At 47.7% G+C, this 27,426-nt stretch overlaps 2 protein-coding genes and 1 pseudogene across 4 annotated transcripts in view; all 3 read left to right on the top strand.

The window, feature by feature from the left end:
* ESPN (espin) overlaps positions 1–27,426 on the top strand; it is a 131,770-nt gene that overhangs the window by 92,318 nt on the left and 12,026 nt on the right. For all 3 annotated transcript variants that reach the window (XM_061601839.1, XM_061601841.1, XM_061601840.1), the window contains exons 9-11: positions 1,050–1,245; positions 15,046–15,191; positions 18,118–18,396. In XM_061601839.1, coding sequence (XP_061457823.1) covers positions 1,050–1,245; positions 15,046–15,191; positions 18,118–18,396 — 621 coding nt within the window. The remainder of the gene's footprint in view (positions 1–1,049; positions 1,246–15,045; positions 15,192–18,117; positions 18,397–27,426) is intronic.
* Positions 12,555–12,673, top strand: LOC133373016 (5S ribosomal RNA; annotated as a pseudogene).
* Positions 20,581–26,591, top strand: LOC133372781 (espin-like protein). Its single transcript, XM_061601844.1, has one exon. It carries the CDS (start codon positions 20,981–20,983, stop codon positions 22,718–22,720), a length of 1,740 nt encoding a protein of 579 aa, XP_061457828.1. The 5' UTR covers positions 20,581–20,980; the 3' UTR covers positions 22,721–26,591.

The raw sequence follows: 27,426 nt of genomic DNA, 5'->3' as shown, positions 1-27,426 counted from the left end.
CCGGCATCTCCAGGTAGGGCTGGGAGAGATCCCTGCCTGAAGCCCTGGAGATCCATTGCTGCCGGTTAGGCTGGAGGCACATTAGCTGCCTACAGCAAAGCGTTTCCATTGGCCACACCTGGAGAGGCAATGGGTTGATCTGCCCATCAGTTGCAAAATCTGTTCGATGCTGAACTTAAAAAAAAAACGCACTGGAGCTGCATCTACCAGGGTTTACATTAAAAGGGTGCAGGGTTTGACTAGCGTCATGTGCCCCCGTCTTCAGGGGAAAGAGGTGGAGATGGTCTGAAACCAGCAGAACAGGGAGTGCGTGTCTAGTTTCTCCCCTTAGTGTAGACAGGACTGAGTTGGGTCTGACTCGGTATAAGGCAGCTTCCTCTGTTATATCTGCCTGCTGCCCCCCAGGGCTACCTTGTGATTGAGGTGAGACTTGAGTCGCACATCCCACAGTCTCTATGGCATCCCGTCTGCCTTACACCTACGAACAGAGGGGCCCCCGTAAGCAGTAGTGTAACGGCCCAAGCAGAAGTGCAGGGTCCCTTCATGTGAGCCACACCCATGCCCCCTCACCCCTGTTGGAGGGGTTGAGAACAATATCCTTGTTAGTGCCTTCTCCCACAACAGCAGACATCCCTAGGATGCCAAAAAGCATGAAAGAGGAGAGTGTCCTCAGTGGCTGACCCACCTCCTTTCACTCTGATTGGCTCCAATCAGCAGGAAAGGACAAGGAAGCATGTTAGAAGACTCTTCTCAGTGGTTAACACACTTCTCTTTGTGCTGATTGGCTTATAAGATGTTGGAGAGATTGGGACCCTGCTGCCAAAAAAGTAAGGCATCTAAGACCCCCTGAGACCCTGGACAACTACACTCCCTGTCTGTAAGCATGTCCTGTCCCACCCACCACCGCTGTTGAAATCCACATTTTGAAACTTCCCCAGAAGGGTCTTCCTCTGAGGGGGGTTTGAATCACTCACAGCGCTTCTTGGTGATGGGGCTGATTTCTCTCTCTCCCTCCTTTCCCCTCCATCCTTTTGCTACCATCTCCAAAGGCTTCCCTTCTGTCCAGTGACGACGACGTGCAAAACGGAAGCGCAGCTGAGCACAACCCTCACGCAGGAGTGCCTCCACCTCCTCCACCCCCACCCCTCCCCGAGGGCATCTGCCCCCCACCGCCACCCCCTCCACCGCCAACAGAGAATCACCCTTCCTCCTCCAGCCAGCGGCGATCATCTTCCTCCACTGGAAGTAAGTCAGGTGATGCTTCTTCTGTCATGAGGATGAATCTCCATAATGCATTTAAAATGTGTTTGAGAGACAGTTCCTCTCCTGAGGGGGAACTCTGGGATCTCTGGCTTGCGGGTGGGTGGGGCAGCTTTAGCAGACTCATCGTCCTAGGTACCAAGGGTGGGGGGAGCCTGTGGCCCTCCGGATGTCGCTGGACTGCAGGTCCTATCTCCTTTGGCCATTGGCCGTGCAGGCGGGGGCTGATGGAGGGGGTGTCCAGCAACACAGGGAAGGCCGCAGATGTGCCTTGCCCTATACTGATGCAAGCTCATGCTCCAGGTTCTGGCTAGGGATGGAAAGAGCTGCCAGTTTCTGTCCCTGCCCCCATGTCTCATTTTTCCAATCTTAGTTCTCCACACTTCTGCAGCAATTTGCTATTTTTTTTAAAAAAAATCTTCATGAAAATTATCCGGCATTTTAGTGCAAATTTCTCCTAATATACACAGTTTTTGTAGGCAGTTTTGACTGTTATATCAATGACAAGCCATTTCTCATCATATGATGTATTTTTGCATGTTCTTTTCACTCATATATTCATTTTAACGCACAATTTCCCTTAATATACACAGTTTGGTTGACGAACTGCAGCTCAAAATTTGAATAAGTGTGAATTTCGAAGGACGGTTGAGTTTGGGTCCTCATATTGATTCAGAACGTGTGGATTTTGACAGACCCGACTTGAAATGTGAACGGAATCAAAATTCTCACCCACCCCTAGTTCTGACACTTACGTATTCAAAATGGCCCCATCAATGCAAAACAGAGAGGCATCCCCTTGCTCAGGAGAACCCCAAAGTTAGCAGAAGTTAAAAAAAAAAAAAGCTTAACGGAAGAAGCCCCTGGGGGGGGGGAGGCAAAAACAGCTCAGTGAGGACTAAACATTCTTGGTGGCCACTGAATGCTGAGTGCTGGTTGTTGAGGGCAGAGACAGAAAGCTGAGGCTGGGGATGATGGGATGGAGTGTCCTGGAATAGGGCATGACTTGGTGGTTGGAACCCCCTGTACAGGACTGCTCCACATGGCAGCATTTCATTTCAGGTCCTGCTTGGGTATACTCAGAGCAAACTAATTCTCCAATTGTGGGTCTTTCTATACCCAAAACAGCACCAGCCTCACACAAGCGGGAGATACTTGCAGGCTTAACGAAACCTTAAGGTTTGCAGAAGTACAAAAAAAAAGTCAGAGGAAAAATCTCTTAAAGGAGGGGGAGATCTTTTAGATTCCCAATGAGGACTGAGCATGCTCACAGGACACGCAACGGGTCCATTGGCCCCCATTTGTGTAGGACACTCGGGCCCAGGGACTGGAAAGAAAGCCCTATGAGGAGAGACTGAAAGAACTGGGCATGTTTAGCCTTGGGAAGAGAAGACTGAGGGGAGATAGGATAGCACTCTTCAAATCCTTTAAAGGTTGCCACACAGAAGAGGGCCGGGATCTCTTCTCGATCGTCCCAGAGTGCACGACATGGAATAATGGGCTCAAGTTGCAGGAAGCCGGATTTCTACTGGACATCAGGAAAAATTTCCTAACTGACCTAGGGAGGAGGTGGTCTCTCCAACCTTGGGGCATCCAAGAGGCAGCTGGACAGCAACCTGTCGGCAATGCTTTAATTTGGATTTCTGCACTGAGCAGATGGTTGGACTCGATGGCCTTATAGGCCCCTTCCAACTCTACTTTTACCAGCTTCAGCTGCTTCTGGACCGGGATAGCCTGGCCTCTGTTGTCCATGCACTGGTAACCTCCAGGCTGGATTACTGAGACTACTCACTGGGGCAGGTTGTCACCACTGTGTTACACTGCTGCTGAAATAATTGTACTGGCTGCCCTTAGCTACCGGGCCATGTTCAGAGTTCTGGTTTTGGTGTACAAAGCCTTTTACAGCTTGGGACCAGGATAGCTGAAGGATCATCTTACCCCTTTATATTGATCACTGCGTTCTGCCGGTGAGGGCCTCCTGCAGATACCATCTTATCAGGAGGTCTGTTCCGCACAACATAGGAAATGGACCTTTAGTGTGGTGGCACCTCCCCTTTGGAATTCCCTCCCCTTAAATGTTAGACAGGCGCCATCTCTCTTATCTTTTCGGTGCCTACTGAAGACTTTCCTCTTCCAAAAGCCTTTTAAGTAGAGACCGTGTCCCTGTCTGTGTTGACACTGCATTTAAAGATGTCTTGTTTTAATGTAAGATAATTTAGAGTGTTTTAGTGTTTTTGTTTGCTGTCCTGGGCTCCTACTGGGAGGAAGGGAGGGTTATACATTATTGTGATGATGATGATGATGATGATGATGAATAATCTATTCTGTGATTCTATGACTGCATGTGGCCCTCAGGGCCTCTCTCTCCAGCTGTTGTGGCTCTCCGTAGGCCACATCCCCTCCCCAGGCTACACCCTGGGAAACTCCCAGACCCAGAAACAGCTGTGCTGAGGGCCCCGTTGGCTTTGCTTCACGAAGGTGACTGTCAGTCACACACTGGTGCGTGTCTGACAACTTCTCTGTCCACGTCTCTGCTTGCAATCTCAAAGTCCATCAGATTCTGCACTGGAGCTGTCAAATGGAACCAGATCGCTGCTTTAAAAATGTCAGCTGAATGTTTCATGTTCTTGTCTGAAATTGCAACAAGTTCTGGCATCTGCTGGAAGCAGGGGGCATTGAGGCACAAATTAGCAATGAATCTCCTTTGGGGGGCTGCGGGCAGCTTTTTTGTGGGAAAGGGAGGAGGGAAGAAATTATCTCTGCTTATATTTTATCCAAACTCTGCTCCTATGAAGGATTTCTCCACTGGGAAGCAATTAAGAGTAAGTCCAGCTATTTCACCAGACTCTTCAGACAGTACCTATTTATATATTTATATTTAAGACTACAAGTGTGCATATGATTTTTTTTCAGTTTACATAATATGTTCATGTTTTGCTCATCATGGGGATTGGTTGAGAGATTCGACCCTCTGGCTTCCGAGATTCCAGGAATTCCCCACACACTGTCAGGCACATCTCCACAACTATAAGGTCTAGAAACTTGGCAGAGAGGTGTTAAATGAAAAGGGTATTCTTATGAAGCTGAATGCTTGTTTTTTCTGTGCTCCTGCAGAATTGTGGCTTGCCCACAGCTTTGGCCATACATATATTTTTGGCAGGCTAAAGGCTCCCTGCCTTCTTTGAAGGTGGACCTCACAACCATCCTAGAAACAGTTAATATTTGGGGAATAACACATTAGCATGTACACATGTATAAATTCTGATGGTAAAAGAAAGCTTTCCAGATGGTAAAGAAATAGTCATTATCATAATTTTGAGCATTTATATCAGATATATATTATCATAGTAATTCTCACAACAGCACTGTAAGGTTGAGAGAATGGTGCTGGAAGGGAAACAGACAGGCAGGGAAATTTTCCTAAACTGAAAGAGAGTGATTCAGGCTGTCCCTGGGATAGGTACAGAGCTTGGAAAAGTTACTTTTTTTGAACTACAACTCCCATCAGCCCCAGCCAGCATGGCCACTGGATTGGGCTGATGGGAGTTGTAGTTCAAAAAAGTAACTTTTCCAAGCTCTGGATAGGTATGCTGAGGAAAGGAAGAACCTGTGAGTGTTTGGTTTAGTGATTTTTGTGGACTTAGTAGTGTGCGTGACACTCTGAACTTGCTCAGAGGCACCCTCTTCCCTCTTGGTCCCCATGCAAGTCCCAGGGCATCCTTCCTGCTGAGAGCACATCCACGCTGCAAACTTAAATGGAAGGAGCTACAATTCTTCTCAGAGGGGCTGGAAGTGGCTACTGTTCAGGATCATCAGCACCCTCGCCAAACTACAGGGGGGGAAGCCATGACAGCTAAGCTGCTCTAAAACTGATCTGTATTTTATAGTGCAGAAAGGCCCTTAGCCGTCACAGCAGTTGTGGGACCGTTGATTGTTCCTTCTTCAAACTGCAGCTCCTCCTGTCACACGCACCTCCTCCTCTTAAATACACTCGCAATTCCCTCCCTTCGCAAAGGTTTCAGCTCCTTAAATATTGATGGTGGTTTAATCCTCAGGCATTTGTGTTTGGTGAGTACCTGTCACCACACCCCCATGCTCAGCCTACATTATTTAGTGTGAGTTGAGTCTGGGTAATGCAGCTAGATTGTGGGATGTGAAAGCAACAAGGCACTGAAGCCTCGGTTTACACACTCAGGATAGTTTCAAGTGCATAGAAGCTTGTTTTTAAAAGAATATGTTGCTAGATCAGATTAAGCTCCATCCAGTCCAGCATTCTGTGTTCCCCACAACAGCCCACCAAATGCCTCTAGGAAATTCAGAAAATTTGCTTCCTGGCTCATGCAGAGGCACAACGTTATCATCATCTATTTGTATGCCTCCTTTCCATAGCAAAGCCACTCCCAAGGCAGATTACAGCATCAAAAAATGACACAATGCATTCTAACAGTTACAAAATAAAATAAAAACAAAATATAAATTGTCAAACAAGAGTCATAAACGATGAACTAATGAAAAGGTCTCAGTGCAATAAAATTCAGCAATCCCCGCACACTTCATTGTAATGTCTTAACAATAAAAATAGAAAATCATAGTCACAAGAAAAGCAAAAATGCTTAGCTAAAATTAATAAATCTTGACCCCAACAAGAACTCCTGAAAACATCCCACCCCAATAATCATGCTGAGCAGCATATCTTGCAAGACTCAATGCAGGCAAGACTGTCTCTGGCCCCTTCAGCAGTTGCAGCTGTTGTAGCTGGAGTCAGTAGCCACTCCAGACATTGCAAAGGTTGGCTTAGATCATGGGACTCCACAAATACTATTTAAGGCTTTATAGGAGGGTTGGGAATGCATGACCTTCCAGATGTAGCTGGACTCTGTCATCTCTGACCGCTAGTCATGCTGCCTGCGGCTGATGGGGTTTATTTTTTCACAGAGGTATTTCTATACGGTCCTCTCGCTAAACGTCAGGGCAGCCAAACAGCAACCAGAAGCACACCTCAATTGGCTCCTTTGCAGATGCATCTTTACCTGCACCACACCTGACATCACCAATAGGCAGCAAGGCAAATCGTTTTCCTGTTTCTCCTCTTCACGCACACAGGATGCAGAGAGTCTGCAGATTTCCCTGTTCTCATGGGAACACAGAAAGCTGCCTTATACCATGTCAGAGCATCGGCCCATCTAGCTCAGTATTGTCAACACTGACTGGCAGCAGCTCTCCAGGGTTTCAGGCAGGGGATATTTCCAGTCCTACCTGGAGATGCCATTGGGGACTGAGCCTGGGGGTTGCTGCGTGCACAGCCGGTGCTCTCCCACTGAGCTACAACCCTTCCCCCAGAGGCCAAGTGGAAGAAAGGAAGGCTATAGCTCTCCACTGCTGTCACTCTCAAGCACCTGCAGTTCAGAGATAGACTGCCTCTGAAGAAAGCAGTTCCATCTCTGTAGCATGGGCAGCAGCCCTTGTTAGATCTACAATTCCTTGATGAGGCTTCCTCTGTTGTAGCACCACAGTTATGGGATGCCCTCCCAAGGTGGCTCCTTCTTGACTCACCTTTCAGCAGGCTGTGGAAACAGATCTTTTCCAGCAAGCTTTTGGAGGTGAGACATTTTAGGAACAGTGTGCTGAGTCTGTGTTAATTTCCAGCAGATTGTGCTTGTGTATTTAATCAGGGGTAGCCGCCATGTTCTCCAGACGTTCTTGGGACTCTTAACTGCCATCATCTTCCCTGACTACTGCTCGTGTGGGTTGGAGCTGATGGAAGTTGGAGTCCACCTACATCTGGAGGACATTCAGCTGGCTACCCTTGGTTTAAATGGTTTGTTTTGTGGCTTATAATCTTTTGTTTGGTTCTTTTAGCATTTGTATATGATTTTATGCCAACAGCCACTTTGAATAATTTGTGTAGAAAAGTAAGATAGACAAAACTTTGAATTAAGTAGATGAACTAAGTACCCCCACATAACAATATCAGCAAAAGACATGGGTATGATGTGGAAGGATGATGAATGAAGAGTTCTCAGACATGTTTTGTCTTTATTTTTTTTGGCCAGAAGCACTTGCACCATATTGCACCATATCTGGAGTGTGCATTCAAAGGCCCCCCACCAACACAAGTTTTTACAAAGAGCTGACTACTTAGTTTGATCCTCTCTGGATCTGCCCTGATACTTTGAGTTCCCTGCCCCTGGGACTGCTCTCTAGTCCTCAGCCTGTCCCACAAGACTATTCCTATTTCTGTAGCCTGTGTGAGGTCATCGTCCCAGCCAATTGAGCAAATTCCCCTTCCCTGTCAGAGGCTGGACCACAGACATTCTGGCAGCTTTGTCTGAACTTTGATGGTTAAACCAGAGGCGTTTATGTCAAAAATTACAGCAAACCCCATTCCTAGTTGCCCCTCTCCACACCTCTCTCGGAGGCGCATCAAATGAAGGGCCTCAAATCATGAACACGGAGTCTGGGTAGGTTCCTACAGGGAGAGGTGATCTGTAAAACATTGGGGTCCTGGGCTGCATAAGTCTTTATAGATCAAAACCAACACTTTGAAATGAGCTGAACAATCGAGGTAGCATTGTGATGAGAACAGCATTATATGTACGCTGCAAAAACCTCCATGCCTAACCAGCACTGAATCCAGACTCCAGAATTAGCTGCCATGCTAAAGTGCTCATCGTGTGATGCCCTGAATTGAGCCATAGCATAGCACATTTGTGTATATTTGATGTTTTCGCATCACTCATTTTGCTACCATATGCCATCGGGTAGGAATGGAGCAATTTATGTCTCTGAGTCTCTCACCGTAACCCACTTTCCGGGCACTTGAGATTTCAGCACAAATTGCCCATGTTCTTTCAAGCTTATCTAAAGAGCTAGGAACGTGTGGTTTTTTAAAAACAAACTTATCATGGTGCTGAATCCTGTGCCCCATAAATTCTTAGGTAGGTGCTCTCAAAACAACGCACAATAGTGGCAGAAAATCCCCATGCTTGGGCAGAATCGTCAGATGCTCACCACTCTAACTGTAGTCTCAGGTTGTTGTTTTTTTTAAAAAAAAATCTTTATTGGAAATTAAAAATACAAAACAAAACAGATCAGAGACACATCTTATTCTTCATATTCAGGTAAAAACCGAGAAAAAAGCAAACGAGGTAACTTTAGTGATAATAATAATAACTAATAATAATAATAATTAAGACATTTTTAAAAAGGATTACCTATATTAAATAAATCAGAGCAAAGAAAATAATTTGTATGGATACTTATTCTCCGAATACTTTTGATTCCAAAACATAATAAAGAGTGCCCAGTTTTCTACAGTATATATTTGTTTGGTTGTCCATTTTTTCTCTTAACTGATATGTTGATAGTATCCCAGTTAAACCAATCAAGTACCAATAGTGATCTACATTGCTTCCAATGTTTTGCAATTTTGATTTTTGCCAATGTTAATAAGGTTGCCATCATTTCTAGATCTGTATCTCTGACTATCTCTTTTAGATAATTTAACAAAATGACATATGTCTCGTGAGGCAGTCTATATCCTGTCATTTCATATATGTGTTTCTGCACATTATCCTAATATACTGCTGCATTTTTGAGCATTTCCAAAAAATATACAGTATGTAGGCAGTCAGCCTTATTATGATCATATCTCCAGCATTTGTCAATACCTGTTTGATATATTTTGGAGATTCTATATGGAGAAAGATACCATAGATACTGAAGTTTAAATTGGTTTTCTCTTAGGTCTGTAGATATTAACCTTTAGGGGATTTTTACCATATCCATTTATCCATTTCCATCTCCTGTTGTAAATCTTTATTCCTTTTTTTCATGAAGGTTCTCGTAGTTCTTTTCAATCTCTATGATTAATTTATAGATCTTTCTGTCAGACTTTTCTTTGTGCCAATAAGTATCAGATGTTCAAATTTCCTTTTTTTCCTTAAAGGGCCATATTTTCTTGAGACGTATAACAGCTTCCCGAACCAGAAAATATTGGAAATATTGTGGTTGATTGTTTAGTCTAATCATAACTTTATTATGAGACATAATACCTGTTTCTAATAAGATGTCATGCACTGTGTTTAAATTTGAAAAATGCCATTAAGTTAAATTAGCAAACATACCTTGTGTGTGAGATATAAATTCATTATAAAATAGGGATGTAGACGGTGGTTGTCCCGGCAAGAGCTTATTTTTATGTTTATACCAAATGGATAGTGTTGTATGAATTAATGAGATTTTCTCTACCTTTTCAGTCCAATGTTGTTCATTCTTTCATCGTGGCTAGTTTTGCTGCATAATAATCATTTACTATGTTAAGCAATCCTATTCTTCCTTGTTCAATTGGGTTATACAAAACCTCAGCTGCTATACGTGGAGGATTTTTTTATTCCACCCAAAGTCCAATATAGTTTTACTCCATAATTTTAACATGTTTATTAGTACTTGTAAATGGTAGATTGACAAACAGAAATAATAGCTTTGGTAGTATGTTCATTTTTGCAACTACTACTCATCCCATCCATGAGAGTGGCAGTTGAGACCAAGATCTTATTTCGGTTTCAATTTCTTGGAGCAACTTATCAAAGTTGATTTTAGTTAATTGTGATAAATCTTGTATGATCTTAATTCTGAGATATTTACTTGGCTTAATTAAGTATGGTATTTCCATTTGTGAAACTGCATTCCTTTTTTCTTAGTTCATCTCTAGACCAATTCCTATCCATTCAGATTTGTTTGTATTGACTTTATAGCCTGATATTTGCCCATATTCTCAGGTTTTTGCACTCTCCTTCTGTGATGCTCATTGGAACTTGAATTCTGAGTCATTACCTCATTTCCCAAAATCTGCATGAAGATTTTAGCACTTGCTTGCCCCTTGTAAAACCTACATTTTAAGAAAAAATAACAACCCTGCTTTGATCGGGCAAGTGAATCGAATGCTGCCTGCCTCTGCATCACTGATGTAGCTAGGTAATTTTAGACCCCGGACCTAATGGTCTTATGGGGAGGGGACTATAGACAGCCTTATGTATTACTTCCATTGTGAGCCACACATTTAACATTCCTCTTCTCCACCCACCATTCCATGCTTTACAACAGCTTCTATATTCCTGGTATGTCAAATTAAAGGGGGGGGGAAGGTTGAGAGAGAGAGAGAAAAGAAACACTCTGAGCATGTGCACTTTTATATTTTAAAAACTCACAGACACCATAGCACCATTAGGATTACAGGAACGAAATGGGGCTTGTTTCTACTGCCCTGAAGCAAAACACATTTGCTTGGGAATAATGTAGAAAAAGACAAGATGCTTTTAAAGTAATAATAATAATAATAATAATAATAATAATAATAATAATAATAATAATAATAATAATAATAATAATAATAATAAATTTAATTTTTGTGTCGCCTATCTGGCCGAAGCCACTCTAGGCGACGTACACATTAAAATGCAGTAAAATACAATGTAATACAAAATAAAATACAATGCAGTCAACACTAATGTAGCAGTATAAAACCATGTAGGGCAATCAATAACAATTATAAAACAATCACAGAAAAAATTGCCCACCCCGGAGATCCCAAAGGCCTGTCCAAAGAGCCAAGTTTTCAAGGCTCGGCGAAATGTATCCAGGGTAAAATGAGCATCCATAACTATGTGCAAGCCCAGCCAGCTTCCCCCTGACTATAAAATGTTTTCAACACTAAGAAGGAAGCAAGAGAGGAGACTGTGGCACTCTGCCCCAGTGGGCTCCTGGCATGCCCATGCTGGCCCGGGTGCTGCTGGCCCGGGGCCTGTTTGCTCTTGCCCTCGTCCTCTGCCGCTCTCTTCCTGGTCAGGGCGGGCTTGGGCCCCTGAGCTGCAGCCCCAAAGGCCAGCCTGGGTTCCACCACTGTTCTGCCCTTCTACGAGAGCAGAGGGCAGGTGCTTGCTGTGGTCAGAGTGTCAGGCATTCCTCCAGGAAGACTTTTTACGCCCCCTCCCCACCCAGGCCCGCTGCCCTCACCAGTTCATCCCCAGACCCCACCGTTTGGGGCCTGCTGCCCCCTGCCTGAGACAGCACAGGGCTCCTTTGGTCTGTGCTCAAATGCTCAGCATTAGCCGGACACGTGAACGTTCAACTGGCCTTTGGGCTCCAGTGGCTTATTAGCGCTTCCAATTTGGCAGACATCCAACACATGGTGCTTATTAGCCCTGAATCCAGGAGGATTTGGGGTCTCCAGCCAGCGCTTAATAGCATGTCATTTCCCCAAAGTGGGCCATTAATGTCAGCAGCCTTTTGTCTTTGGTCCCCAAGGGGAAAGACGCTCCCAAGACCCCTCTGTTCATTCCCCCAGCTGAGAGGGAGGCGGACTCGAGAGCTTTTCTGCCCCTTTGCAACATCATGGCCTGCTAGGAGCGCCGACCTGCATGGCCCAGGAGGACCGATGGTTGCACAAAGAGCCAGGGCTGTTCCACAGTGCCGTCTGCGCAAGAGCATTGGGGCTATGCCTTCTGCGCCACACTGAAACATGCCGGACAGGGCAAGTATGCTCCCTGCAATAGACTAGTGGTAGTAATTCCATAAGCGGTTCAGGCACCATCGCGACTTTTGCTGTTTAATCTCCCTCCCCCTGTGGAGTCAGGCGTGCAAGGTCATGAGACGGCTTGAGCTAGCAACTAGTAGTGCTCTCCAGAGGCAGAACTATCAAATACTGTGGATTATGAGGCATGCAGGAAGAAAGGGCCACGATGATCCAGATGGAACAAATCTCTTCCAAAGTGGGATTTTAATTGTTCCAGATCAGCTGTATTCCAGGTTCCCCTGGAATGATGGGAGGTGCTTGCTGGATGCGGTGCTTCAGTAAAAGGTGAGACAGAGCCGCAAGGTGCCATTGTGGACTTAAAAGGAGGGGCATGTGGTCTGCCGGGAAGACCAGGCTGAATTGGGTGCCTGGTTTGTGCCGAGCGTGTTCCATGTGAGTCGTCTTCACTGCAGTGCCACAGTGGGGGGGGGGGGGCTCCTCTTTTCTCTCCAGTGGAGGTGTTGGCATGTTGTGGTTCTAGAGTGAAAGAGGGCAAATGCCGTGAGGACCATCAGAGGCCCATCTGCAGCGGTGCGTGCTCCTTTCCTTCCTACCAGCTTTGACCTGGATGTAGCTATTAGCTTGATGTTGCCTTTCATGGTCTCCAGCCTCTACTGAGATGCGATTACTTTATGCATGTTGCAGGGTCGCTGGGACTCTTAAGGACAACGTATCCCCCATGTTCCATTTTTCTGCAAATACACTGAGTATATGTGTGGTTCTCTACGGCCATACTACTCTGAACATGCCCAATCTCGTCCGATCTCAGAAGCTAAGCAGGGTCAGGCCTGGTTAGTACTTGGATGAGAGACCACCTGGGAATACCGGGTGCCGTAGGCTTAGAGGAAGGCAATGGTCAACCACCTCTGAATACCTCTTACCGTGAAAACCCGATGAATATATCCAAAAAGAAATCAATAGGGTCACCATAAGTCATAATTGACGTGAAGTCATATAACAACAATATGGGTGGTTCTCTCGGTTCCATTTTTGGGGTGGGTGTCCTTTGGATAACTTGACCTAGTAGAGTTCCATAAGCATCCGGGGCGGGGGGGTGACGAGAGGGAGGTGAGGTCCAGCCGGTGAGACACAGTGGCACATATGAAGAATCTAGGGCCTCCTGCAACATTGCTGGGGATGCATCCCCTTGCTGTGGGTCATGGTTAGCTCAGAGGCAACCTGTTCTGGGGAGAAGTGGGAGGGAGCGAGGGAGGACTTGACTGATTGCTAAGAGAGCTTTGATGGGCAGATTTGTTCAACCGCCAGCCGTAGCCATTGATCCTCTTTCTTGATTTTTTTATGGGATGATGTAAGAAGTTCCCCTGAGCTGAGGTTGCAGTTAGATGTGACAACAGCTCACAGATCTCTGGGTGTTGTATAAAAAGTTATTAATAGCGGGGGGGGAGAGAGAGAAATCTGATTGGGATATTTTTCTGGCAAAAATCCCCCCCCTGCAGCCCCTGCCCCTTATCTTCAGGCAGCTGGAGGAATTGTATGCGTGGATTAAGGATGGAGGGGGGGAAATCCATTTTGCTTGCATTTTAATAGAAGCTACCTAATTCACACTTTTTGAAGCAAATATGCAAACTGAAATACAGCAATTTGCACTTCTAATTTTGTGGTACAGTTCTCCAAACAAACAATATGGACAAAAATGCATATATTAGAGGAAATGAGATTAAAAATGCATTATAAGGGGAAATTGCTTGCAAAAGCGTGTATATTAGTCAAATCTGCATACAAAAAAATTTGCACTAAAACGCTGATAAAGTTTCATGAGGGTTTTTTAAAAAACTAAACTAAACCGCAGAATGCTGTGGAAATGGAGAGATCTCTATAGATATACAAATGCTAAATAAATATTAAATATAATCAATGTTATTAATATAATAGTCCTTGACGTAAATTGCCTCGAGACCCCTATGAGGCAACAAATTAATTAAATAAATAAATAAATAAATAAATAAAGGTTAACTTTCACTGTGGACTGTTTGGTCTGGGAGATCTGTTAAGTTCAAAAATGGACTCACTTCAAAAACAGTCAAGGAAATTAAACTAAAATTGGAAATATCCTGGAGAAGGATGTTACTATGAAGTGTTGGACTAAGGTGGGGAATCCGGATGAATTTGGGATTCCAAGAAAATCTGGTCTCTGACTGACCAAAGACTCTTTTTCTGTTATTTGTGTGTTGAGAGCTCCACATTTCCCCCCCTCTTCCTGTTCGGTCATCTTCTGCTAAAACAGTAATTCCAAAACTGGGTGTAGGGAACATTAGTGTGTCACATGAAATAAATCTAAAGGCTTCTGTGAGCTAAAAACTGCCCACCTGCAAATGAGGGTTGCTGGTATGCGTCTGTGTGAGTCACTGCTCATGACATATAGCCTTCTTATCACCTTTGTCGGGGATTAGATAATTCTGTTGTTTCTCCATTTGGGGAGTGATTGAATGAGCCTATTGAATGCAGCGGAGTTACCTGCCTTCCCTTTGCATCACTGCACGAGTCTGTTCCGGGCTTGCCTCTTTCCAACAAGGCACCAGTTGTGTGGCCAGATCAGTAATGTGCATGCCTTACTATTGCATGCTGGGGGGATGGGCAGAAGAATGACATATGCCTCCAGTTTTAAGTGGGCTTTAAAAGTGCACTTTTGTTGTCAGAAGCCTGGAGAAATGCTTCTCTGGGAGGTAGCGGCACTCTATCTCATATTCCAACAAAGTCGCTCCTTGGATCTTAAGAAGCTGGTGTGAACTTCTCAAGAGCTTTTCGGAAGGGAGAAGGCAATGCTTTTTATGTGGGGCACATGAGCTTCAGTCTTCACTATCATCTGTTAAAGTAAGGATGGGGGAGAAATTAATTTGATGAAAAGTTACCCAGTTGGTGCTTCCCAACACACAAACCGAAAGGCATCAGTCCTTTGAAATGGGTGCTGCTCCAAATTTTGCAGTGCAGTTCTCCACACACACACCCAAAAAAAATACATGTAAAAAAAGCATATATTTGGGGAAAGTGCAGTAAAAATGCATTATATTTGGGGGAACTGCTTGCAAAAAAAAGTGTATATTAGTCAGAATTGCATTCCAAGAATATGTATTAGGAGGGCATGCATGCAGGAATGTTGTGAACTGATGCAGAAATGAGGGGCGCTGCACTTAAGGTTGGAGAACTGAGAAGAACTGAAACGGACTGATGGGCCTATCCCTATTGTCTTTCAGGCACCAGGTCTTTCAATATGATGTCCCCAACTGGTGACAACGCGGAGCTGCTGGCAGAAATAAAGGCCGGGAAAAGCCTCAAGCCGACACCCCAGAGCAAGGGATTCACCACTGTCTTCTCGGGCTGCGGCCAGACCTGCACCAGTGTAGGTGCTGGTGAGAGGGAGGGTGGGCAGAAGCACAAAAGAGGCTTTCTGGGTAGGATTAGCTCTTTGTAATTAGAAATGGAGAAGCTGATTGAGAGAGGGAGAGAGAGGCTTCTGGAGCTCAGTTTAAGAAGCAAAGAAGCTGCCATGGGGGCAGGCAGCAGAACAAGGGCTTATCAATCGGGTCACTAAGCTTCTGCTAATGCAGAAAACAGGGTGGGAGATTCTTCCCTCCAATTGCAGGGAGTGCTCTGCCCAAATGAGCCCCACGTGGCTCCACTCTTGCAAACAGTTTCTGAATTCACACAAAAAAGTAGATTCCACAATCCATATTAGGGGAGCAGTCCCTTTATTAGGCTCACCAAAATGTCACAAAATTGTGTGCAAGCTTTTGAATTCTCCAGAACTCTTTATCAGGCTAGGTGATAAGCAAAGTGGGGGAGGGTTGTTGTTGTTGTTAAAAAAAACCATTGGTTGCTGTTAAAGCACTGTGTCTGCATGTTGTGAGAGTCCTAAGGCAGAATGGAAGTAGAGGCAGAGATTCAGACAGGGCTCTGTTAGGGTCCAGGGGCCGCCAAGGCCTGCTGGGGAGGAGAAATGTAGCAGTGGCTGGTTTCCCCCATCACTGCGAATATAAAAGCCACTTTTTACCAATGTCTATCTCCATCCTTAGGCAAAACATACAGGTTCCTTGGCAGGTGAAAAACAGGGATCAAGAGAAACTAGGAGGCAGTTTTTATTTAACAAAGCTGGAGATTAATTTTACATAATCAGTAGAAGCCAAATGGGGTGGCTTTACCTGGCCATTGGAAGGAATGTTCCCTTGGAGAATAAAGCCCCATCTTCATGTGGCGTAAGCCCCTCTTCCTCCAGTTTGGGATCCCAGTGTTGAATGGCATAATCTGGTATTTTCGAAGTCACACTGAAGTTCCTGGACCCACAGATCCTGGAGTGTATTCTTTAACTTGTGTTCAGTTACACTGAGGGTGCATGCAAGCATTGTTAAGCTGTGGCTGCAGTTCACCCCCAAAGGGAGTTTTGGGTTCCTGTTGGTTTTTTATGCCTCTGCTGCTCTGATTGTTTTAATATTTGTTTAGATTGTATTGGGGGTAGGTATGGAATCCTCTCCTTTTCTATGTTCTGTTTTTAAGTGCAGCCCATTGGTGGTCATTAACGATCCAATTCCTTTTTCCTGTGATAACTTTTCATTTTTCAAATCTCCTCCAATTTTTTTTTCTTTGCAGAGAATTATCGATATTATAAAAGCTATTTATTCATGAGCCTCTACTGGTATTGATCTTTATTCCCAACTCTGTAATGATTGCCTGTTTACATTCCTTTTCAAGTGCACTGCAAAGCAGATTAAGGCAGATAATCAAGTCAGTGTCTTCCCCCCTGCTGCTTCAAATCAACACCTCATCCTCCCCCCGTGCTGCTTTCTGTCTGTCAGTTACAATCAACACTTCACTGACATCAGTGAAAGGGAATACACATTTGAAGAGCTCACATAGAAAGTAGATCGATAAAAGTATCACTCACACTACTGATGATTGCAAAGCAAAAGTTTTAAAAAACAAATCAGAAAAAAGAAGAAGAAATCAGAAACCAGGCACGGAGAGTTGCTATTTCAAAATTCTCTCCACAAAGATAGAGAATATCAGAAATAATAATTAATTCAATGTCAAATCCAATTATTGCAGAAACGGAACCCATCGCTAATTGGGGATGGTGGTGGAGGCTGGTTTATTAGGGCAGATGCTCCACTATCCTCAGTCTTGATTCCTCCAAGCCCACTTGCCTGCCCTGCCACTTTACAAGCAGCCCTGGGGGGTGGTACCACCTGTCAGCTTCTTCCTTCTGAGTCTCAGGGTTGCTCTTTGTAGAACTCAAGAGGGAGGAGGAGGATGGGGGCAAAACTGGAATGGGTTGGCTCTGCCTGTCACTGGCTCTGGCACCACCTACTGTTGGGCTCTCTGCCTTCCGCCTCCTTACTGCAATGGGGCACCAGCCACCGCTGCATAGACTTATTTGTGTCAGTAAATACAAATGACTGGTTGGTGACTGGTTGGTGCTGAGCTGTGCAGGGAGAAGGTTGTCTGTAGCATCCGTCCACGTTGTCAGGAGATTTGGTGAAGCTGGCGGTGGGTGACATTTGGCTCTCGAGACAGTGCTGGCTGCAGCTCCCATCAGCCCTGACGCTTGGCCATGCTGGCTGGGACTGATGGAAGTTGGAGCCCAAGAGGATCTGAAGAGCCCGGTTCCCCACCACTGGGCTAAGCGATCACATGGCCAGTTGTTGCCATGTAATGTTTACCCCATCAGTTTTGCAGTGTGAATGGGCAGCCTTGAGCGCTGAGAGCTGGTCTTTAATGTTGTGGGTCAAAATCTCATTTGCAGGGGCAAAATGTAAAATACTGAGCATGTGAAATTGATATGATGCCTTTCTTCCATGACGGACCTTAAAGCTGCAGGAGCGGCCAGTATGGTGAGGTGCTCCCCTCCCACCACCACCCTCCTGACAGTGGCATGGCTGCTGTTTACCAGGACAGAGCTGGATGAGATCAAAGCTGCATGGGTGCGCTGGCAGGGGAGCTCTGGATTGGCATTGCCAGGTGCCCATGCAGCTCCGACCTTGCTGCCACACCACCCCTGGACTGCCCTGGTAAGTGGCAGCAAAGCCAAGCCCACTGTGCCAGCAGCTCCTGCAAAGCAGCACACTTGGGGCTCCCAGGTGGTCTCCTCTGCAGGCACTGGCCAGACCCAGGCCTGCTTCACTTCAGAAAGGGTGTTGCATCGTGTGCCTTCAGACAATGCCCTGGGGATGGCCAACAAAAGCACCAAGCGGTGGAGCGGAAGCCTTTCCAGTGATGCCGGGGGGGTCCCCTTCTTGAAACCTTAACCCTCTGCTTCTCTGCTCCCCACCCAGGCTGAGATTCCTACATCTTCCCCATCCCCGACAAGGACACCAACCCCTCCGCCCGCCCCGGAAGCAGCCTCCGGGCCTAGACCTGCAGCCTCCCCTGAACTGATTGTCAACGGCTCCTCGCCATCGCTCGCCTCACCAGCCGCAACCGGCCAGGTGGACATTGAGGCTCTGATCCCCACCCATGATGAGCAGGGAAGGCCCATCCCTGAGTGGAAGAGGCAGGTGATGGTCCGCAAGCTCCAGCTGAAGATCCAGGAAGAGGAAGAGCAGAGGCGCAAGGTACAAAGGGGTTGGGGTGCTGGGAGGAGGGCCCCCAGCATGGTGTGGTGGAGGTTGCTGTGATCTTGTGATCTGTGCATGCTCTGAGGAAACAGCTCCCTCTGAGGAAAGCGTAAGCCCTTGCCCACAGCCTTAAGGCAGTCTTCTCTGACCTCCAGACATTGCTGAACTCCACCTCCCATCATCCTGGCTGTGGCTGGTTGGGAACTAGAGTCTAGCAACGTCTGGAGGAGGCCTATTTGGGGAAGGTTCCTCAATCCACTTGCTCTTTCTTGGTCTCCCATTCTCCAGCCCAGAGCAGGCTGCCTGGAAGCAACTCTGCCCCGAATACCAAGTCAGGCCATTGATGCTTTGATTTGGATTCCTGGATTGAGCAGGGGGTTGGACTCAATGGCCTTGTAGGCCCCTTCCAACCCTACTATTCAATGATTCTATGATCCTTCTAGCGCAGTATGGCTGCACTGGCTGGGAGGAACCATTTAAAAATTGCTTATAATGCACCAGGGACTTGGCATAGGGGTGATGGCTGACCCATGGGCCTTACTGTTGTGCTGTGCTTCCTGTCATCCCTGATCATTGGCCATGCTGGCTGAGGAGGATGGGAGTGGGAGCCGGCAACGACTGGATGGCCACAGAACAGGAAAGGCAGCTAAAGGCCACTGGTAGCAAATATAACATCACCTGAGCCTAGAAGGGAGAGTGCTGGTCCAGAAGGGTCAGGCAAGGCTCTGAAAACTGGGCAGAGGGGCTGAGAACTAATCTGCTCATTGGTTAGGAAGTTATTCAGGGGTGGGGGGGATCAGAACTGTTTCCTATGAATATAGGAAGCTATTGGCCAGAGTAAGATCACTCGTCCACCCAGTGGCAGCATATGGCTCTATGTCAGCGGGGTAGCAGAATCCGCTCTGGGTTTTAGTCCAAACTTTCAGGGAGGCTGTCCAGGGTGCTGAAGCACCTTAAAAGTTTGAACTAAAACCCGGAGCGGATTCCACCGCCCTGCTGACATGGAGCCGCATGCTGTCACTGGGTCCACCTACTCATTCTGAATACCATTCACTCCCCAGCAGAGAGAGGTCTGCAACTCTGAGCTGAACTCCTCCAACTGGAAGCACCCGGGACTGAACATGGCTCAGTGGGAGGGCATAAGCTTTGCACCCACAAAGTCCCCCCCATATTCGATTAGTAAAGGACTCAAGTTATTACTGCAAAGTCTTTCTTTACGTGGATCAAGTAAGAATAACTTGCTTCAGTGGCTGGATCTGGCCTGCTTGACCACTCCTGGTTTGGACACTGTTTATAAGGAAAAGTAGGGAAGCAGCACCAGGCTTGGGGGGGGGGCTTGCAGTGAGCAGAGGTGTCCCTCCGCCTAGCCCTGACAGCCCTGGCTGGCAGAGTGACAACAGCATCACTCTGCCGGCACGGAACCCCCTGTTCTGCCCACCAGATACGTGGGCTAGCCAGATGCCCCCTGGCAGCAGCCCATGGAAAGACCTGAAATGGGGCATTCCAAGGGCAGGGAAGGGCCGGGCCCAATTGCTGCATGAGCTCAGTTTGCCTGCTCTCTCCCTCCCCCCAGTCTTCTGCCTTGGCTGGCATGAGAGGCTAGGCTGTGGACGCAGTGGTGCACCCCCACTCCCCAGACAGGGTTTGGATTGCAGGATTATATGATTAGATGCATGACCATCAAGTCCACTAGTCCCACAAATTGGTCCAATGAAACCCATGCCTGCCTGCCTTCCTTGACGTTCAGTCCGCTGTGAATCGCCTAGTTTTCTGACCCCTTTTGGAAGTGCTAGAGGAACGGTCCATTCCTTAAGCGCCCAGTGCTTGGGGCTCTTCTTTCCCAGCTTGTGTGGTCATGTGAGATGTTTCTGGGTGTTGGTGAGGGAGGCAGAGAAGCGAGTGGCATGCAACTGGCGTGTCCTTGGCATGGTTCTGCGATCTTTGCCTTGGTGTGACTGACTCTGAAGTGCATTTAACCTGCAGTATGTGCCAAGGGTCAACACTGGATTAAAGGGTCTCTGCACTGGCGACTGATGACCTACCAAGTTTTGCACTGTTTGTCTGTTCAATTTTTTTAAAACAAAACAAAACCCATCCACCTCTGAAAAAAGCAGCCTCCCGTTTGCTACAAACGCCATGCTGCAGGGTTAAATGCCTTACATGATCACTCGGTGGTGTAAAGGCGGCATCTGCCGTTGAGTCACTAACGCCATTGCATTCCTTGTGGGGTTCTCTTACTGCCTGCCACGTGAGCTGGAAACCGTAAGTGCATCTCTCTCCCCCAACCTCACCTGATCCCGGTCCTCTACCCGCCGCACCGCCCTGCCCTTGGGCCTGCGTCCCCCCCAGCGCTACACCCTGGGAGCTCCAGTGTGCTCCGTTGCCGTTACACCACAAAGGGACATGTAAGGCCTTGACTCGTGTGCAAAACCAGGACAATGTGGAGGCCTAGCCGGAGGGAGACATTTGCCCTCTGTTCTTTTTTGCCCTGCCGTAGCTTCGCTCTGGTAGCTACCCCCCTCAGGAAGGCTGGCGGTACTCCCATGCCCACAAGGCCATTCTGGGGCCCTTCGGGGAGCTCATGACAGAGGAGGACATCCTTTGCCTGGAGAAGCAGATCGAGAACCTCCAAGTGATGCACAAGGTCCAGAAAGTGGAATCTGAGCTGGAGCAGCTGGAACAGGAGCTGCAGCAACTGCTGCCCGTCTCCGCAGCCTTGACCAAGGAGCACTTCACCGTCAACCCCAAGCGCATGCAGGGCCAAGCGGACGACCTGCCGGCTTGGTGCAGCAAGATCTCCACTCTCCTGAAAAGCATGGCCCTCCTCTTGGCCACACTGGGTGGCAAGGCCATTAGTCTGGCCGACATGGTGACCCCCCAAGGGCTGGAGCAGGCGGGCGGTGCCACAGAGGCCGCACCACCTGTCAAAGAAGGCCCGGCTAACATTGTTCGGTCCCAGTCCTTCAGCTGCACCAGGGAGGAGGTGGAGAAGGAGATGGTGCAGTGGGGGGTGTCAGTGAAGAACCTCAAGGCCAACTACGAGCTCCACACGCAGTCGCAGCTGCCCAACACTGCGCCCAGCCGGGTGTACAAAAGGAAGCGGTCTCTGCCAGTCGGCACTGTCCAATTCACTCTTGGCCGAGAGCCGATCCTAGAAGAAGACTACATCACTGGCATTGAGCTGTTCGGCGGGCTAGGGGAAGAAGACATCTCTGCCATGGGCTTGGAGCCACCCATCCAGCCCTCTCATGCCCCTGTGCTCTATGGGGAAGCAGGGGTCCTGTTCCCCAGGCAGGCCAATGCTCCATATGTGCTAGGGGAGCCCTTTGGGGAGGCTTTGTTCAGCCCTGACCACATGACCAGGAGCCTCCCGGTGCAGACGGAACTGAGCTGCGTGCAAGACTACATTGACATGCGGAAGGAAAGGATTGTCTTCCTCTTCCTGGAGCACTGGAAGAAGTGGACTTTCACAGCTTCGGTGAAGCAAGCCAACCCAAAGAGGAAGCTGGCCGCCTCTGAGGCCCCAGGTGCTGACATGGCTGAAGCACACCAGCTGTGCAGCAGCAGCGGCCCAGAAGGTTCTGGGTCGATCTCCATGGGGAAGAAGCCCAGTGAGGATGACCGGCTCCTGTATTTCATGAAGCAACGGCAAGTGGTAGGGAAGCTGATAGCCCACTGGAGAAGCATCATTAGCCAAGTGCCCAGCAGGCAGATCCGTCGCCTGAGCCGCACCAACATGCTCTACTGGCCGGAGCATTTCCTGCCTCACATCAGCGGCACGCCAGTGAAGTACAACTGCCTCACCCTGGACCTCTTCATGCTGGGCTACTTCCAGCTCCTGGAGATGAACATGAGCCGCGAGGAGCGCAAGTTCCGCCACCTGCTCTGCTATGAGATGTTTGACCGGCTGGGCAGCCACAGCTGGGAGCTCATCCGCCAGTTCCACAAGGTGGTCCTGGAGGAAATTGAGGCCGGCAAGCGGGACTGGCTGGATGGCTTTGAGGACCTCAAGCAGGAGTTCTTTGGCGACAGCCTGCAGCCTGACCAGGTGGTTGGGGCAGATGCAGAGGTGCCAGCGGAGTCGCACTGCCCTCCCCCCGCCCTCTCCCATCAGGAACCTTCCCAGACGTTGGTCAGAAACAACCGAGAACTCAGTTTGTCTGCAGATGAACTGGCCCCAGCCTTTGCCCCAAAGAGCAGGAAGAACTCCATCCAGCTTGTTTCGGAGTTTGGGGAGTTCAGCAACGAAGACATTTGCTGCTATATAGACCGCAGCTTTTCCTTCTGGAAAGAGAAGGAGGCAGAGATGTTTGATATCTGAGAGTGCTTCCTGGGAGGGGGGGAGGGCTGCTGACCTTGGCATTTGCAGAGATCTGGCCCAGACCTCCAACCCACCTTCATGGGACCTTGGTTGTTCTCAAAGACGACAACTTTTTTCAAGCTGGTGGTGGGAGTGGGGAGGGGTTAGGACAGCCACTGCCCTCAGCGGGAGATTTGGCTTATCTTGGTGAGCGAAGGCGAGAGGCCTTGGCTGAACTTTCCCTGAATGTCAGTTGGGGGAAGTTTTCCCATTGTAAGAACTTGGGACCACCCTTTGGCATTGATCTGCAGTGCTCAGGGCAGGCCAAAGGAATGACTCCTTGACGCAATACATAATTTATGATTTGCTACCACAAGATTGGTGATGACCAGCCTTGAAAAAAGGACTGGACAGATTTTGCAGAGGGAAGATAATAAACCTGCTAATTATGATAGTTAAACATAGGGAGCTGTTTTGTACCGGTTGGCATATTTAGCTCAGTATTGCTGACATTGGCTGGCAGAAGCTCTCCAGGATTTGAGACAAGGGTCTTTCCTAGCCTTACCTGCAGGTGCTGGGGACTGAACCTGGCACGTTCTGCATGCAAAGCAGGTGTCCTGCCACTGAGCCATGGCCCATCCACGTCCATAGATATCTGTGAAGGTCAGGTGCTGCGGAAGGGGGCATCGTCATCTGAGCCTCCCAGAGACACCTGATTGGCTACTGTGGCAAACAGAATTCTGTGCTACATGGACCACCTGTATGGTCCAGCGAGGCTGCTTCTATAATCCTGTTGTTGTTGTTGTTGTTGTTGTTGTTAAAACAACAACAAGAACAACAATAACCCTGCCCTTCACCAATAGGTATCAGGGCAGGTTACAAAATCTAAAATACAATATTAAAAAGAATTACCACACATTTCAATCACAAAAATAGGGTGGGTCCTGAAAAGATACATCTCAGGAGCTGAAAGTATAAAGAGGAGCTTCTTTAGCGTTCACTGTATAGCAAAAGTGCAAGATGCACCTCTGTAAGGAGGTAATGGCGCAACTGAGGGGCTGCCACAGGGAAAGCCCTCTCCCGGGTCACCAACCCCTAGAGGACTGAGGGTGTTGGAAGTCCCCAAAAGGGCCCCTCTGCTGATCTCAGCATCCAAAGGATCTATAGGGAAGGAGACAGTCTCTCAGATGTTTGGGACCTAAGTCGTTCAGGGCTTTAAACATGAATGTGGGCACTTTGAATTGGGCCCAGACCTGAACTGGCAACCAATGCAGCTGTTTTAGAAGAGGGGTTACACGAGTCAATCCTTCCATCTATCCAGTGCTGTCAATATTTGGATGCCTAACAGTAATGGTGCCCCCACATGCGCGCACACAGAATCATGGTGCAGAGTACCCCTGAATGGGGGCAGAGCTGGCTTTCAAGGCCTGCTTTCTTTCAGATTAGTAGGCAATCAAACATAAACTCTACACTACTCTGCCCCCTGCCTTCTCGCCTCACATGACCAAAGATGCGAGCAGGACTGGAGCTGAATCTTTCCTCTGAGGCCCAGAACATCCTGTGGGTTTATGCATGTTTTATCTCCCCCCCTCCCTTTTGTTGCTGCATTTTACCAGTGAGGAATCCCTTGTGCAGCCTGATGTTGGGGAGGCGTGCAGGAGGAATGGCCAGCAGGGGAGGCGTTGCCACCTCCCAGCACCTGCCTCACTGAGCTTCCTGGGAGGGCCGGCCCTGACATTGAGTGTCAGTGGCCCTCCAAGGTCTCAGGTTAAGGTCCTTGAGTTGGAGATGGTGGGGACCAGACCAGGGCCCTTGGACCTGCAAAGCCAGGGTTCAGACAAGGAGCTGCCAGTCCTCCCCAGGTGCTAGCAGCGAGGGGCGTGAAGTTTGTCAGCAGCTTCCTGGATCCTGCCGTGCTAGAACCTCATTCCCTTCGGCGGTCTCCCCTCCCAACCACCCCCAGCCCTGCTTAGCTTTAGCTAGGCGGCTGCATTACAGGCTTCCAGAGCCCTAATCGCTTGCCTACCATGGCAGGCAATCATCTTCAGGATCCCCCTGAAAAAAGAGTGAGCTGCAATGAACTGCTTTGTCTTTATGTGAATTTGTCTCTGCAAACTTCAACAAAGCTTGAGCAGTGAAGCTTTTGCTGAGGGGCAGATGCGAGAAGCGTCAACTGACGTGGTCAGAAGTATTAACTGCTTTGTAGATTTTTTTTTTTTTATGCTACAGAAATCGTTGACACTTGTGGTTATGATTATTACAAGCCTCCGCTAGAGCTTTCTTTAAAAGCATTTCATATAATCCAGAGTTGGAGGATACGGTATGTTGAGGTCAGTGGGGTTGGTAGCCTGTAGGTGCTTGTGTTGCTGTTGTAGGGTGATCTCCGAACCTTGTTCTCTAGAAGCCCTGGGGTTCATGTGCGAGAAAGTCAGTATAGTCTTGGCAGGCAAGTTTCTGTGGAAGGTGCTGTGGCCACCTCTACCAACCTTCTTCTGCAATCCGCAGCCACAGAGCAGAGATTGCACATCCTGAAGGCATGCACACATAGTTCATATGGAGTCCTGGAGAAGCCCAAGCCGTTCATGCTCTGCACAAACTGAGAATGTGCCCCAGAATCCTCTGGAAAAACATGCAGAGTTTCCTCAGCAGCTAAATCCACTTTGAGTGTAAGAAGCTTGGAAGCTGCTATAGGAAACTACAGCTGTGGGCAGACTCCAGGCTTCTGGGATCTACTTTGATTTTTACTCAAACCCCAAGATCTGTCAACTGGAGCCAAGTGCAAACATACTCTCAGAATTAAGGGACAGGTTGCACCTGAGTGCACACACAGCTCAGAAATTTGATTTCAGTACCAGAACTGAGCTCACAATCTTCCTGTCACACAAAGCTCCACTCCTGATCCCCCACAAGCTTTCTTAATCTCAGCAGCCTAATTTAGTAGGGAAAAAAGTCTTGTTTTCTGGTTGCTATTGTTAGACAGTTGGGAGTCAGAATCCGTGCAGATCTATTGCAAATCACCCCGAGATCTGCCAGCAGACCCCCATCTACTTGCTGTTCACCCCTGACCTAAACAACCCCGACTGAGTCTTGTCCTGTCCATTAGGAGAAGAAAACAGTGGAAAGGTAGCATGTTTTGTTAGGACGAACTAAAACATCGCTGTTTGTGCTGTTTCCATTACTCAGTTAGCAATAGTGTGATGCTTTCTTTTAAAGTAAGTGGCAGCCATGGGAGGGCCCCATCTGGATCAGGGCTGGGGGGGGGAGGATTAACATTTGGCCCCCACCAGGTCTCAATCCAGACTGAGCCTCCCACAACTGTTTACTTAAAACAACAACAGTCATGAGCATGAATAATGTCACACCCTCTGTTTATGGCTTGTAGCACACAGGCAAGTCTCTCTCAGCCTGTGAATGTGCCTGGAGTCCAGAATTTCTGATATAGGAACGTGGGAAGCTGTTATTCTAAGTCAGACCCACTGGCCCATCTAGTGCAGTATGGCCAGTACTGACTGGCAGCAGCTCACCAGGGTTCGAGGCAGGAACCTCCCCCCGCCCCACCTAAGGAGTGTTCCTGGGACCTTTTGCATGCAAGGCAGATGTTCTGCCACTGATCTGCGCCCCCTGCCAGCATGGCCGTTACATCTATTGGCAGCACAGCATCTTCCCCACATCCGTCTTTGTCTCAGAGTGCATCATTATAAGCAAAGGTCACCTGGGGAGGTTTGGACAGTCGAAACAAAGAGATACTTCAACCTCTCATTCTGTCTGGGTGTGATTTCAAGGTGCAACAGAAGGGATCTTCTGATCCACTCAGTGTTCCATTTTTTTCCCTTGCTTGCCTTTTATTATCTCCAGCTAGCGCAAAACTGTCACCTTGTCTGTACAGGTGGGAATTGGGGGTGGGGTGGGGAGGCACTGGGATCAGTGTGCCTGTTCTGTGTGGGGTGATGGGGGTGGCGTTTTCTCTGATGATCAAGTTAAGAAATAAAGAGCTCAATTGTGTGGAAGGAATTGGGCGTATTTGTTCTTGGAAGAGAAAGAGTTTCTAACATGATGTCTTGAATCTTTGTACACGTTTGCTTAACATATCTATACCTTGCCTTTCTGCATGAGACCAGGTTTCCAAGACTGCTGAAAAGAAGTGAAAATTAATTCATAGTAAACATAATCAGATTCTTCTTTTAGGGGAGAAAAAAGGCATTAATGGCACAAATAAATAAATATATTTTTAAAAAACCATAGGAAGAGCATTGTTAAATTGGTCCAAAGATCCATCTAGTCCAGTCTTTACCAACCAGTTGCCCTCCAGATGTTCGAGGCTACAACCCCATCGGCTGTGCTGGCTGGGGCTGATGGGAGTTGTAGTTCAACACTTCTGGAGGGCCCCAGGTTGCAGAACGCTGTCTTAGCACACTAATGGCATTCTAATAATTTCAAAATGTAGAGGGCTGGAAGATCTCATTTATACATCACAATCCACCAGAAGTAAACAGACAGGCATATTTCACCACAGATCTCCTGGTCGCAGGTCTAGTTTGGTCCTAATTGAACCACCTTTCTGCTTCTCCCTAATTGTCTGATGCGAAGGGGGACTAGCAAGTAGCACAAATCCCTCCTGAGGCATGTTTGGGGGGGGGGAATCCCTGCATGTAGAAAACTAGCAAGTCAAAGGCTAGGCTTGATTAAGCGACTTGATGAGCTTTCAGCAGGCACAGAGTCTTTGACAC

The sequence above is a fragment of the Rhineura floridana genome, chromosome 18 (genome assembly GCF_030035675.1).
Source record: "Rhineura floridana isolate rRhiFlo1 chromosome 18, rRhiFlo1.hap2, whole genome shotgun sequence".
Lineage (NCBI taxonomy): Eukaryota > Metazoa > Chordata > Lepidosauria > Squamata > Rhineuridae > Rhineura > Rhineura floridana.
The sequence above is the reverse complement of the archived record's forward strand: the minus strand, read 5'-3'. Positions and strand labels throughout refer to the sequence as shown.